Raw genomic sequence first — 14,124 nt, forward strand, 5'->3', positions numbered from 1 at the left:
GTGTGGCAGATTTAAGATTGGTCTTAAAATATTTTGTTTTGGATGCATTCCTTTGCCAAAAATGATTCAATGACATCAACTCATCCTTCAGGATGAAATAGAATATGGAAAAGCCCTTTCCATGACCATCCTCATTTAGAATTAATTATTCTTGTCTCCAGTTTTAAATGCTGCTTGAATATTAAAATGAAACTTCAAAAGAGTATTTATTAAGTATAGATTGATACTTACTTAAAAGTTAATATATGAGAAGAAAAGGGTTTTTTGCTACTCAATATAAAATATATCAAGATTTAAACACTGAGTAAAGATTAAGACTCAAACTAAAGAGTGGATGTTATTTGCTTTGTATGCCTAGAGGTGAACCAATATCACTTTCATTGAAAGAAGAATGAATAAAATGAATATGGGCATTCTAGTTAATTATGTGACATACCCTTTGTGACTCTGGTGATGAAAATATTTCACTAGTTAATTCTGTGGCATAAAATGGTTCCTACAGAGTACTAGGCTGCTGGTTTTATTTTTTATAAATATAATTTTATTTGCCACTGTGAAAAAATTAGTTAACATGCTATTGGAAATATATACTTTGGGAGCAAGCAAGATGTCTCAGTGGGGAGGACCTTTTATTGTTTACTCCCAAGGTCAGAGTCTGATCCCAATCTCACATGGTAGAAGGAGAGAATTGACTCATTACAGAATTCAAACACAAACATACGTAGATGTAAAATAATTTAAAATAAATATATTTTATAATCCCAAAGTTTTTACAGGCTTTAAATGATGGGTAGTCAAGACAAGTATTCAGAGGTTGCACTTTACACTCACCTCAAGAAAGATCTAGAGAAGCCAATATTTACAGATCTTTTAAGCACATATTTCCATCAATTATGGAAAGACTTACCAAGTACGCTATTCAGAATTGATCTACTTTTGGTCTGCTTAAAGAAATTTTGGGTTCAGTTTGGGAGATTAGTCTGGAAAGCTTTACTGTGCCATGCTACTATTTATTGTTGACAGCATACAACCAAGAAACTGAGACTGAGGCTTCTCATACAATTTATTATTTGACCTCATAGAGGCCTGAAACTGTGTATTGTATTGTTAATTTAATGGTAGGAGAAGAACCTTGGAGAGTTTATCACTTGTGCAAGATGATTCATCAAAGTGAGGAATATAACACGGGTCAGACAGATTATAAAAAACATGTTCTTTTCACTTTCTTCCATATGCTTCATACCAAAATATGTACTGAGCAGGGTAAGGCTGCTGGGCTGAGTTCTTACTTTGTTCTATGTATCATATTGAGTTATTCTAAACATTGGTTTCATTTTGAAGTGCATAAAAAAATCCATGGTTAGACCAAATTTCAGTGATGCAGAGAGATGAGAAACAGACCCTGACTTACGACGTCTCCTTGTAATTTTCTGATGCTACATGAAGTTTGGTAGAGAAGTCTAGAATCCAGTAACTTTCAATAGAAACCTCAAATCCACTTCAAAGTTTAAAGTAATAAATTTGGCCTTTATGTATTTGATTTGGAATATGTTTGGTGATTTATTTATTAATAGTTATACATTTATAAATGTGTAAATCTAAAATTTCCTTTAATCCATAACTTTTATTATGTTGTAATATTAAGGGATAACATAGTTGGAGTTTTCCACTGTAAGACAAGTTCCTCTCTCCCACCCTTACCCACACATGCTGGTCCTGCACATATACACAGCTTATATAAGGGACTAGAGAATGTTAATTATATAATATGGGGTTATTAAAACCAATTGCTTGTGAGCAGTGAGGCGTATATAAAAGACTAAAGAATATAAAAAGACTTTTATCAGTTTTTGGCATGTTTGCTGTAGCTGTCAGAAACTTTATATATGTTCCTCCTACTGCATTTGTAATTCCCAGTGATAGACCAGAGTAGTTCTACTAGGATCCGAAAATAATCCCGATAGTATCTTTAACAGAAATTACAGCAAATTCATAATTCTCATTAATTCCAGTGGCATACTCATTATGGACAAGACTTTCCATTTACTTATCTGGTTACATCTAGCAAATGAGGCAGGATTTTGTAAACTACTGATGGACTTGCAGTGTGCCTAACATCTGGCTCTCAAATATAAAGGTCTCTGAAGACACAATGTAGTAATGCTGATACAGAGGACAGCGACTCAGCAATTGTAAACATAAGTCAGGGAGAACAAGGTATTTTTTATGTTTTATTAATTATTTGTTCCCCCCCACCACCGTCCCCAGTTTCACAGAAAAACTGACAACCCCATTAAGGTTGAGGGCAGATGATCTCCATGAGTTCAAATACACCTTGGGTACTTTGTGAATACCAGATCAGCCAGAGCTACATACCAAAAGCCTGGTGAACAAAATATGAAGGTTTCTAGAAAGAATCCACTTATAGTGCTTTAGCTAGTGCTTAGTCTGGAGAAAAAGACAATGATGATATAGCAGACATGATCAAACAGCCCACTAGTCCAGGTTGCTTCATGAGGACTTCCTCCCCGAGCGCTGACAGGACATCATGCTTACCTCCCACAGTTCTTTTTACTAGAAAACTCTTGACACCTATTGTCCTTTGCCTTAAAATGCTGACCACAGGGACATGGGTTCTAAGAAAAGCAAACAAAAAGCTTCACTTCATGTTTTGGTTTAGGGAAAATCTGAGCTCCTTACAAATAGCTGATCATATGTGTATTTGGGAGGGAGGGCAGAAGCTTGGCAAGAGGTGTCACACAAAGCTTTTATACCATTTATAGGTACAACTCATTTGTGAAGACAGTGGAGAGACTGAGGTGCACAGCTCATAGTGAAGTGGAATGACTTGTAGTAGGCTAAAGATATTTGTAACATATCTTAACAACAACATGTTTACTGTGTTCACAAAGGTGGAGTTGGTGGCCCAGACTCTGAGAAGGGACTCTTATTACAAGCCAGTGTATTTGAGTTTCATATCAAAACATTTTGGAATCTCTAAATAACTCATCTAACACTTTCATCAGGCTTTTATTGTATAATGATTTAGTATAACCATTTCTACCTAACAAAACCAAACCAAACCATAAACAACAAAAAAGAACAACAAAACAAAAACATAAAATGAAAAAATCCTGGTTAGTCCTCTGCACCAACAAGAGGATAGAGAAAGGAAGAGAAGAATCTAATTCAGAAGGTGTTAAAAATACGACAGCTTCCCATAAAGAGAGTCAGTTGGACACTTGAATAGTACCAATGACTATGTCTGCTACTGTAAGTATAAAATTCATTGTCAGATACCTGATAAGTCAGGCTGATATATTTATCTTCTTGAATTCTAAAGGCAATTATTTGTTTAAAATGCCTCAATGGCTAGCAAGATGGCTGGGCCTGTAAAGACACTTGGGCTCAGTGCTGACAAGATAAGTTCCATCCTGGATCCCACAAGGTGGCAGGAGAGAACTGGCTCCTGAGAGTGGTCCCCTGGTGTCCACTACCCAGTCTCTCTCCCTCCCTACCTCCCTCCCTCCCTCTTTCCATCCCTCTTTCCCTCCCTCCCTCCCTCCCTCTCTCCCTCCCTCCCCTCTCTTTCTTCTTCTCCACAAGAGACAGAGACAGAAACAGAAAGAAACAAGGACACACCCACAATGATAGATAGATAGATAGATAGATAGATAGATAGATAGATAGATAGATAGATAGATAGATAGATAGACAAACTTGTAGGAATGTCTCCTAAAGAAAGCAGAAGGAAACAATTCTTTTTTCAAACACTTAATGTTTTATTAAATTTCAAAAATATTAGTTTCATGAACACAAACATACACCCAGTATGACAAAATGACAGGTTTGAGATTATAAGGTTCTTTGGATGTTCACTTCAGGGTAGGTGCAACAAACCACATTACAAAGAACCTATGATTTAAACACCATAATTCAGAAACAGTTTTATTGACATTTATTAATCATTGCCTACAAATTTAAGAGCATCAATACCACTGATCTTCACAATTATTATTATGAAAAAAATCACAAAAGTTACAGAAGAAAAAAGTATGAGGGTTATTTTATATATGAAAACAGTTTAATAATAAACATCTCATTTCTCATACTAGCCTTTCCACTTCATTGGGGAGGTTCACAAACCATAAAACCCTATCAATGACAGTTTTAATGTGGTTTTTCTCCTTCAGAGTTGAAAATAAGCTGAGATAAAATATTTTCCATCATTACTTTATGCTGATTTGTGGATGTTGTTAGCAAAGGGATGGCCCAACTGTTCACAAAACAAATACATGTAGAGCTCAATTTCTAGGTTGAAACATATGAATCAGTGTTTTCTTTATAGATTGACAGCTCAAGGCTCATTAACATTTCTATCTCAATCAGGTTAAAAGAGATTTACAGGTTTGAAATTCAACAAGAGTCCAAAAAGTACATGGGGGATTACTTTTAAAAAAAAAGTAAACAAATGTATGTTGAAATCTGTTTAGTCATCTCTGGGTAAAGAATTTCACTGGAGAGCAGGAGAAACAAAAAGAGAAACCTGAAGTTCACTGGATCCTATTACACAGAGAGACTACCAAGAGTCACTGGAGCACCCTGGTTTAACTTCCTGAAAAGCATTCCAGATGCAGAATAACAGAGCCTCTAAACCCAGAGCCCAGTGCAACATTCTGCTTACTGTATTTGCTGAGATAACAGGGGGGAATTACCCTCACACAAGTAAGACCTTGCTAAAAATTGTCTGAAATTAAAGAAAATATACTAACATTTGCAAATGATCGTTTTCAGGTTTGAAAACAAATTTCAAATGGCGATTTAAAGGTGCTTTAACAAAATTTAGAGTGATTGAGCATGTGTGAGTGAGCTGAATTGTTTTAAAGAATTGGAATTCATATGTACCTCTTATAAGCAAGGATAAAACACACGAGTAAAACATTACAGATATACTTTCAAATTATTAGGTTGATAAATGTTTAAATTCACATTTCACTTTAACTTAAATGGTACATATACTTTTTTACCATAATAAGTTCTAAGATACTAAGAATTTTGGTAGATTCAAACTTAATGCAGTAATTATCCAGTAACATTTCTCTAAGCAATATCAACATCCATTTACATATTATATTAAAATAGCTAAAAGAATAATTTTGAATATGTGTCATAAAATATAAATGAAAGGAGAAAGTGTACATACAAATTTCCCTGAGGTGTCTTAAAAATTATTTTGGGATTGGGCCATTTCACAAGAATGCAAGAGGAACTGCAAACTCTGGATGACAACATTATAAATTATCATAATGAAACAAAAAGCGAAATGGTCCAAAACCTTGTTTCCAACTGATAACAGGCTCAGATAGCCACAGACTTAACTAAGTCATGGGCTTGTGTTTGCAGTGCTGGAGATAGAAGCATTAGGTAGAGAATTTCGCTTTCTTTTTGCCACTTCCCCAGCCGCCACTGAGTCGAACAGGATTGTCACGGAATGATATGCGCTCTTTAGTAGAAGGTCTTGTATGTGTTATCGTTGGTGCAATTATGCCCTTGCTCGAGCAACCTAAACAGTGATATTAAATATGCTTTCACTTATCATGATCTGGTAGACTGATACTCTAGAGTAAGAGGTACTCCTAAACCAACAACAGGTACTTGAAGTTTTTATATTCTCCGAGCTTATTTTAAAAAAGTTAAAAAAAATAAAAAACTTTGTTAAGTTATTGTTTCCAAAGTGATAGGATAAAAAGTTTGGCGTGAATTACATTTAGGTTAAATAAAAAGAAATTCCATGAGATAGACTAGATGTGTTTGTTTCCTTCTTTCTATTTAGGTTGTTCTATTTTCCTGGCTGTGGGTTCAATACTACAAGACTATGCAATGGTGGGAAATTATAATCAATCGATACATTTCTATGTTTCAAAGGCTACTATTTAGTGGTGTGTATTTTATGAAGTAAAGCATATATTAAAATTGTCCTAAAAAGTTGAATTATTGGATTATTTCTTAATATAAAGATTTTGTGAGAGAATCTACAGTGCATTAAACATAGAAATGGAGAGCAGCCACAGAATTCAATCCAGCAAAACACACACGGAGACACACAGACACACCCCAGTGCTGTTGTATGTATGAATGAGGATACACAGGCATTGCGGGTTGGTGTGGGAGTGTCTTTACAGCTGTATTGCAGTGACAGCAAACTGTCAGGCTATTTTGTGCCCAGGTGCTATAAAATGTTGTCAGCAGTGTGGGTGTGGGTGTGGGCGGGGTTAAGACTCCTTTATCTGGATCCAGCTATGGATTACTTGTAGAGAAGTAACAGCAACTGCTAGAGGTGAAAACAAATGGTGATGGCAGAAACGTGTAAGTGGACAAAGCATGTTTTGTTCTGCAAGATCCAAAGGGGCTATATCATGAATACTGCTAAAGACTTCTGCTCATCTGCTTCAAATCTCCTGGGGATTAAGCAACTGGTCTGTGTTTGTGGGGAAACCACTGTAAAAGCAGCAGAAAGACACATTCCAAGGCTTCCTCAATACTGGCTTGAGGCAAGGGTTCAAACCACAGGACTTAACATTCTGATGCCATCATAGCTAAATAAGTTTAGACAAAACCAAACAAACTCCCCCAAACCTTTTTCTGTTTAGGCTAATACATTCTAATAAAAATTTTCAATACGTTTTAAAACATTCTAAAAGAATTAGCACAAGGATAGTCCTTTGTGGGCAGTGCTTTGTGATTTAAATTTGATATAAGATAATGTGAGTGTGAACTTCAAAATGATTTCATGTTTAAAAATATTTTCATAAGCATTGTAGTACCTTTTAGGTTCTAGTGTTAATATCATGACTAAACAAATTCAAATAAGTTATTAAGGGTCTGCAAAGGAGTTTATTTTACTGACAGTCTACAAAAAGAGTATTTGTGGAAAGTGTGTGTTTGGGGACTAAAACCTATTGTTTTGAGAAATGGCATTTGGGACATAAAGAGGCTACAGTTCAGGAGCTGAGAGACTTTCCAGCTGGCAGCCCCTGGATGCAAATCTCAGCATAGACACGAGTAAGTGAGAGAAATGACAACTGAAGCTAACCTCCACATGTGGACAGACTTAGCCTGTGTTAAATCTATCCCTGTTGGTGAGACAGGAGAACGGGAAAGGAGGGGTGCACTCAAGTAACAGGTATGAGCTGGACTCGAAGCAGAGATTTCCCAGATGATAAACCAGTTGCCTAAAGCCTGCCAGTGGAGCATGCTGACAACACATCCTCTTTCACAGTGTTATAGATTGGAAAGATTTAATTTAATTTTTCCCCAAATAAAAGATTGGAAAGTCTACTTTAGCCTTTTTAAAAAGCAGTGAGAGAAAATTGTCATTACACTCCAGCAGCTAAAACTCACCATGCACATTTTTATTAGAATGTATATATTCACACACACGCGCACACACACACACACACACACACACACACATATATATATATATATATATGAATGAATGGGAATATATATGGCTAAGACGGTGTAGGATTGTAAGTCATCTGAGAAATAATATATTAAAATGACATTAATAGAGAGTGAGCATTAATTTCACTACTGTCTAGACAAATGTGTTGCTCAAATAGAGAGAGATAAATTAGGTTGTTGCAAGCACTATTCAAAGTAATAGGTAGAAATATGTATGAGCTTTAAAACTGAAGCCAACAACGTAGCTTATTATGTGGTTAATAGTATTCTTCATGAAGCTATCTAATCGCATGTATTATTCAAACACTTTGTCCTTGATAAAAGTTTGAAACCAAAATGCCAAAGAGCATCTAAACAGTATCTCCACATTATTTAAATATTTATAGATAATTTTACATACTTCCAGAACAATTATTTTAAAATTAGATTGAAATTAATTAAAACAGCATGTTAAAGGAAGAGAGAGAAAGAGAGAAATAGAGAGAGAAAGAGAGAGAGAAAGAAAGAAAGAAAAAGAAAGAAAGAAAGAAAGAAAGAAAGAAAGAAAGAAAGAAAGAAAGCGAGCAGCCTTTAATTAGACAGTGTTTCTGCATCCTGAAGAATTCTCTTACTAAAAATGTACCAGGTGGCCTATTGGTTTTCCTAATACTGCTCTCAGGCCATTGTCATTTTGGATTTACTGATGAGCCCTCAGATCTTGTACTTATCCTCACTCTGCTCCTGTGTTTACAAAGGCTTTTTATACAGTTTTTTTTTTCCTAGTACAGTTCATTTGGAAAATAATAACGACAATTTAAAAAACATTATGGGTCAAATTCACTGCAGTTGTGAAGTATGCTGTTAGTGAATTGACAACTGGGGAATTAGGCTTTAAAATAAGCAACACTGTGGTAAACAGAGAGCATTTTCTAAGACAATAGTTTAGGTGTGATTAAGAGCTTGAGTTTATTATCTTGCTATGTGAAAATGAACAATTTAAGCAGTAATCCATATGGCTTATTTTCTCATTGCATTAGTGCATGTCTTTGTTATCATATAAACTCTTAAATCACTAGACACATTGAAAAAAATTGAAGAGCAAAAACAACTGTGAAGGAATCACGTATTGGCGCTCATAACAGCATCATTACTTCATCTCATGATTACTCCAAGAATGAAGCACAGAAGTAAAAGGCAATTTAATACGGTCAATGTATAATCGTTCTAAAATTACTTACCCACATAGAAATAAAATAGCCAAAGGTTCTTGCTTCAAGAAACTGATAGTGGAGTTAGACATACCACACTGAAGAGATCTCCAGGAACAGAAAACTAAGGCCTAGGGGATTTTAGCAGTCTTTTTCTGCAGTATAATTGTTCTGAATTTTACTTTTTAACAACAATCTACAGAGTATTTGCAGCTGATTGTAGAAGCCAGACAATTGTTCTCTTAAATTTGTGCTGAAAATGTTTCCTCAAGAGTGGGCACTACTCCCCAAGAAGCCACCTCTTTGCCACATGATCTATGTTTTGCTCAAGATTTGTTCTGGTCATAAGAAAAAAATAAAACATTTTTTTTATTGTTTTTAGATTTAATCCTTGGTTCCTTAACCAATGTCAAGGTCTATATGTACTGTGTTTTGACAAGTAATTTAATATGTAAGATGCTCTGAATGACTCTCCTGGTATGTATAAAAATAACTGTTGAACAGGTCAGAATAGAGATCTCAAGATGTATAGTCATACGTCATTGGATTCTCATCAGTATAGCCCACACTATGTGTCTGGTTACAAAAACCTTTTCAAAGGCCTTCCCATATTGTAATACTTAACGGCAGATACAGGGTAAGTAAAGCATGGAGGGGAAAAAAACAACATTTTAATGAAGGTGACCAGAACAAATTTTTAGCAGCAATGCATTCACAGCAGTTTAAGTGCTATGAATTAGTTTATTGGTCAAGCTCACAGCAGAGTAAATAGGACAGACTTCAAATGACAACATTTTTTAAAAAATATTTTCTTTATTTACATTTCAAATGTTATCCCCTTTCCTAATTTTCCCTCCTATCCCCTTCCCCCTCCCCCGTTCCCCAACCCACCCACTCCCATTCATGGTCCTGGCATTCTCCTATACTGGGGCATAGAGCCTTCACGGGACCAAGGGCCTCTCCTCCCATTGATGACTGATTAGGCCAGCCTCTGCTACATATATAGCTAGAGTCACATGTTCCACCATGGGTTTTCTTTGATAGGTGGTTTAGTGACAACATTCTTAAAGATGACTGCTCTGTTCAATCTTGGGTCTGAAGAAAGTTCAAGTAGGTAAATTTAAAATTCCACACCAAGAATCCAGGTAATGATGCCTAGGTGACATAGACCACATGCAGATCTCCTCCCTGTTCTTCTGCTTGCTTTTGGGATTTTAAATTTTATTTCTATAGATTGCAAGTTATTAACAGAACCTTTCTAATTCCAAAAATTGCAACTGATCAATGAAAATTATACGTCTTTTTTTTTGTTTGTTTTGATGTTGGAAGAGTATAAATCTATGTAGCCCTGGCTGGCCTGGGAGCTCACTATGTAAACAAGGGAAACCTGGAACTCAGAGATCTGTCTGACTCTGTCTCCTGACTTAAAAGAGTGCACCATCAAATCTGGCCTATTTTTATTCTTCTTACTATTTAAGAGACAAATAATGAAAATAGTAGGCTGTATACACTTTATAGACACAAAGACATCCACAGAGTTCGTTATCAGTGTTATGATACATAAGGTACCTATGTTTCCATTTTCCTTTTATTTTTGGGACTTGAAAATTTAAAATGTCAACATGTATAACAGAAATATTTAGCACTGACAACGAATAGTTATTTTGAAATAAGAACGCACACAAAATTAAAATGTATCACATAGAGAAATTTATCATGTAGACTATCTTGCATGTTTAGAGCTTCTATAATAACCATGTACACTTAGAATCTTTTTAAGAGACAATATGCACTGCTTTCCAACTTTTTGTATATGTTTGTTGAATTAATTATCATTTATCATTCCCTGTGTCCTCTTTCTGGACAGACACACAAAAATGGCTAGAATATGTAGCAAACAAAAGGCGCTCAAGTCTTGTTCTGCTCCAATATATTCTCTCACTATTGTTCATCTTAATCTTTTCCTCCAGGAGGATTTTGACTGTGGTGTTTTGATTTGGCTAATAAAATCTGAACACTGTGTGATTTGTTTCAGAAATAGACCGCTATTCTCCTCTACTGCTCCAGGTTACCCAGAACCCTTCCTTCTATTGGTAATTGTTTTTCATTGCCCCGATTGTTGTGGTTGTATGATTTCTCGACTTCATATTAGGTAATTATTGTACTTTTATTAAACACATCAGCATGTAATCAAAAGTGCATCTCATTATGCACAGAGTGAAATTTAATAACCAATACTTCTAACACTCACTTTCTCCTAAATACTTTTATTCTTACATAGAATTTTAAAAAGTCAGACTACATAAGTACATTTGTCATGCTGATTTGGGTGAAGTCTATTTATAAAACACTCCAATCATTTTTAAAAACATTCTTTCCAGAACTATATTCTGTTTCCATATATTGACATCTATGAGTCCACAAGTGTCTGTAACTGAGGAACAGTGACATTGATTGGGTAAATAATTAAATGTGTATTTTTATCTTAGCTTGACATAGATACTCATTTGATTCCCTCTTGCTCAGATGTAACACTGTATTTAAAATTTTAATTATCTTCTCTCTTCCTTGCTTCACCTTAATTTTGCCAAAGTAAATTTGAAGCAAAATCGTGCCTTTTGAGTAATCTCTAAAATGCCTGTTATAGCCTTTAAGATGGGAACCTCTAAAGCCTCGATTGCATTTTCAAGTTCACTTGCTATCTTCAATTGAAAACACTGCTTTCGTTCACCCATCCACTCATCATGTGTGTGTTAATGACTCTTGTGTAGACTCTGTCCTTTTCCCATTGTTCATGGAGAATTTCTTGTCAGTTTACTTCTGTGAAGCAAATACTATCAGGAACTTTTATACTGTAGTGGTTTCGCATGTGACTCTATTCTCTGAATTTCATCTTTACTGTCCTCATATGGAACTTGTATGAAACAAATACTTATTTCCACATCCTCAGATAGTGAAGACTTGTGGATAGGTTTCCCAAAAGTTTTTCATGGAAACTTTCATTATCCCTGTTCATGCTCATTAGTTCCTAGCAGAGGGACATTTGGCAACAATAAACATGAATAGCCTGAGGATTTATTATATTGTTTCCCTTTAGTTTCATTCATTTGACAAATGCATTTCACATTTGACCATGCCCATTTATTTTTGTACCATATTAACTGGTGTAAGAAATTGGCTTGAAAGCAACAACAATAATAATATCAAGGGAAAAAATAGGGTAAAATGATTTATTTCAGAAAGGAAATTGTCATGAAAAATTAGTAAGAATTAAAATGTTATAGCTAAAGCATGCTTTAATCTATTATCAATAGAGCATGAATGGATACTGTCCTCAAAAAATGTTACTTTTTTTTTATTCAAAAGGAATAAATGTAGCTGACATGCTCAGCTATTTTCCCACATAAGGGCAGATGAAGTTTGTCTTTCTTTGGACTGTGTCACTCTATATTTAAACTAGCTACTGTTTTAGATCTGAAAATATTATCCTTGGGTTACTAATAACTGTTATATCTAACTGGCCTTAAGACCACTGCTCACTGTTTCCAAAGGCTGTCTCAGACCTTGGATAGTACCAATTGGTTCCTAGACAGGAAGACAATAGTAATTTCTTCTGTGTATCCTTTCTTATTAAGGGAACTTTAAATATGATTTATATTAGAGGAGTGCACTAATGGTATCAGCACCATCCAGTTTCATAACTATTCATTTTAGTAAATTATTTCAATATTCGTTTGTTAATTGTCAAGTACTTCAGAGATAAAATATGAAGATTTAACAAGTCTGTATATTTTAAAGTCCTTGTCCAATACCTTTTTATGAAAGGAAATATCAACAATTCAAAACCATAAGGAAGAAAAAAGAAAACCCACCACCACCACCACCACCACCACAACAACAACAACAACAACCACAACAACAACAACAACAACAAAAGACCCAGATGCACACATTCCCCACATTCTAAACAAGAATAAGAGCGAGCCTCGGAATAGGAAAAGTATATGCTTGCAAGCCTACTGATCTGAGCTCACTCCTCTCCAGGTTGAAGGAGACAGTCAGTTCTCATAGTGATCTCACTTCTACAAAAGCAGAGTATACTGAATGTGTGAGTGCACATGCCTGTGCACACACATGCACACACACACACGCACAGACACACATACACACACACAACTGTCATAAAAAAGGAGCCTAAAGGAGTTTAAAAATTTACATTGCCACAGACCAAACTATAATTAATAGTAGTGGTTCTTTGTGATGTGCATATAACATTTTTTCTTGATATTTAGAATAAAATAAAATAATAATGAGAATAAAATTCTTTGACTTTACTGTATAGAATAAAAGTTTAAATCAGCAAAAAAAAACCCATGTATAAATTTATGACTACATTTATTTCTTCACTTGTGTGTGGAGAGTGGAAGCAGGCACGTGCCACAGCCCTCCTGCCGTGGGCTGAGGACAGCTTGCAGCAGGTGTTTCTCACCTTTTACCTTGTAGTCCGAGGCTCAAACTCGGCCCTTGGTCTTGGTGGCAGATGCCTTTAGCCACTGAACCATTTTGCTGGCAATGGTCACAAATATTTGTAATATCTAAGCTTATGTTTAAATCTGGGAAAAATATAATCTCTAGGAGGGATTATAATTAAATTTTTATAGACAGTATGAAAATCAGTTGAACATGTGCTATGATGGAGTTGTACAGTTTTCCCAAATTGTGAATATCTAGTAATTGTTTTAGTGAATTGTGTAGGAAGAACATAGTTGCTATAAAAAGATATATATATATATATATATATATATATATATATATATATACATATATATATCTGCACTAGGCTTTTAAAATTAAAATTACATTTTATTATTCAACTTGCTTACAGAGAATTTCATGTTTTTCCATATGCTTCATCACCCATATGCTGTTAAATTCTTTATGAAGATGAATTCCCTCACATTATTACTAAAAACACCATACTGAAGGGGTAGGAATGTACTATGTCTCAAACTATTACTTGAGGCTCCCACCTTGATATCTCTGTAAAATATAGACCACGACTTTCAGTTGCAAATTGGAAGACACAGGCAATGTAGTCTCATTACTATTGCTCAAAGGGCAATGATAGTAACAGAATTTAAATTTAATTTTGTATGACTGGAGTCTTTCTCTTTTCTCTTTCCCTTTCTTTCTTCCTTCCTTCCTTCTTTTTCCTTCCTTCTTCCTTTCTTTCTTCCTTCCTTTCTTCCTTCCTTCCTTTCTTTCTTCCTTCCTTCCTTCCTTTCTTCTTCCTTCCTTTCTTCCTTCCTTCCTTCCTTCCTTCCTTCCTTCCTTCCTCTCTCTCTCTCTCTCTCTCTCCCTCCCTCCCTCCCTCCCTCCCTCCCTCCCTTCCTCCCTCCCTCCCTTCCTTCCTTCCTTCCTGTCTACTTTTTTTAAAGACAGGATTTCTCGGTGTAGTTCTGGATATCCT

The 14,124-nt window shown here is 35.3% G+C and overlaps 1 protein-coding gene across 2 annotated transcripts in view; it reads right to left on the reverse strand.

The window, feature by feature from the left end:
* Nucleotides 1–3,780: 3,780 nt before the first annotated feature.
* The window catches only part of Lrriq1 (leucine rich repeats and IQ motif containing 1), a 202,095-nt gene continuing 191,751 nt past the window's right edge, over nucleotides 3,781–14,124 (reverse strand). For both annotated transcript variants that reach the window (XM_085843122.1, XM_085843121.1), the window contains exon 27: nucleotides 3,781–5,563. In XM_085843122.1, the coding sequence (XP_085699248.1) occupies nucleotides 5,421–5,563 (143 nt within the window). In that variant the 3' untranslated portion in view covers nucleotides 3,781–5,420. The remainder of the gene's footprint in view (nucleotides 5,564–14,124) is intronic.

Source organism: Mus caroli, unplaced genomic scaffold (assembly GCF_978045245.1).
Source record: "Mus caroli unplaced genomic scaffold, Mus_caroli_1 scaffold_9, whole genome shotgun sequence".
Taxonomy (NCBI): Eukaryota; Metazoa; Chordata; class Mammalia; order Rodentia; family Muridae; genus Mus; species Mus caroli.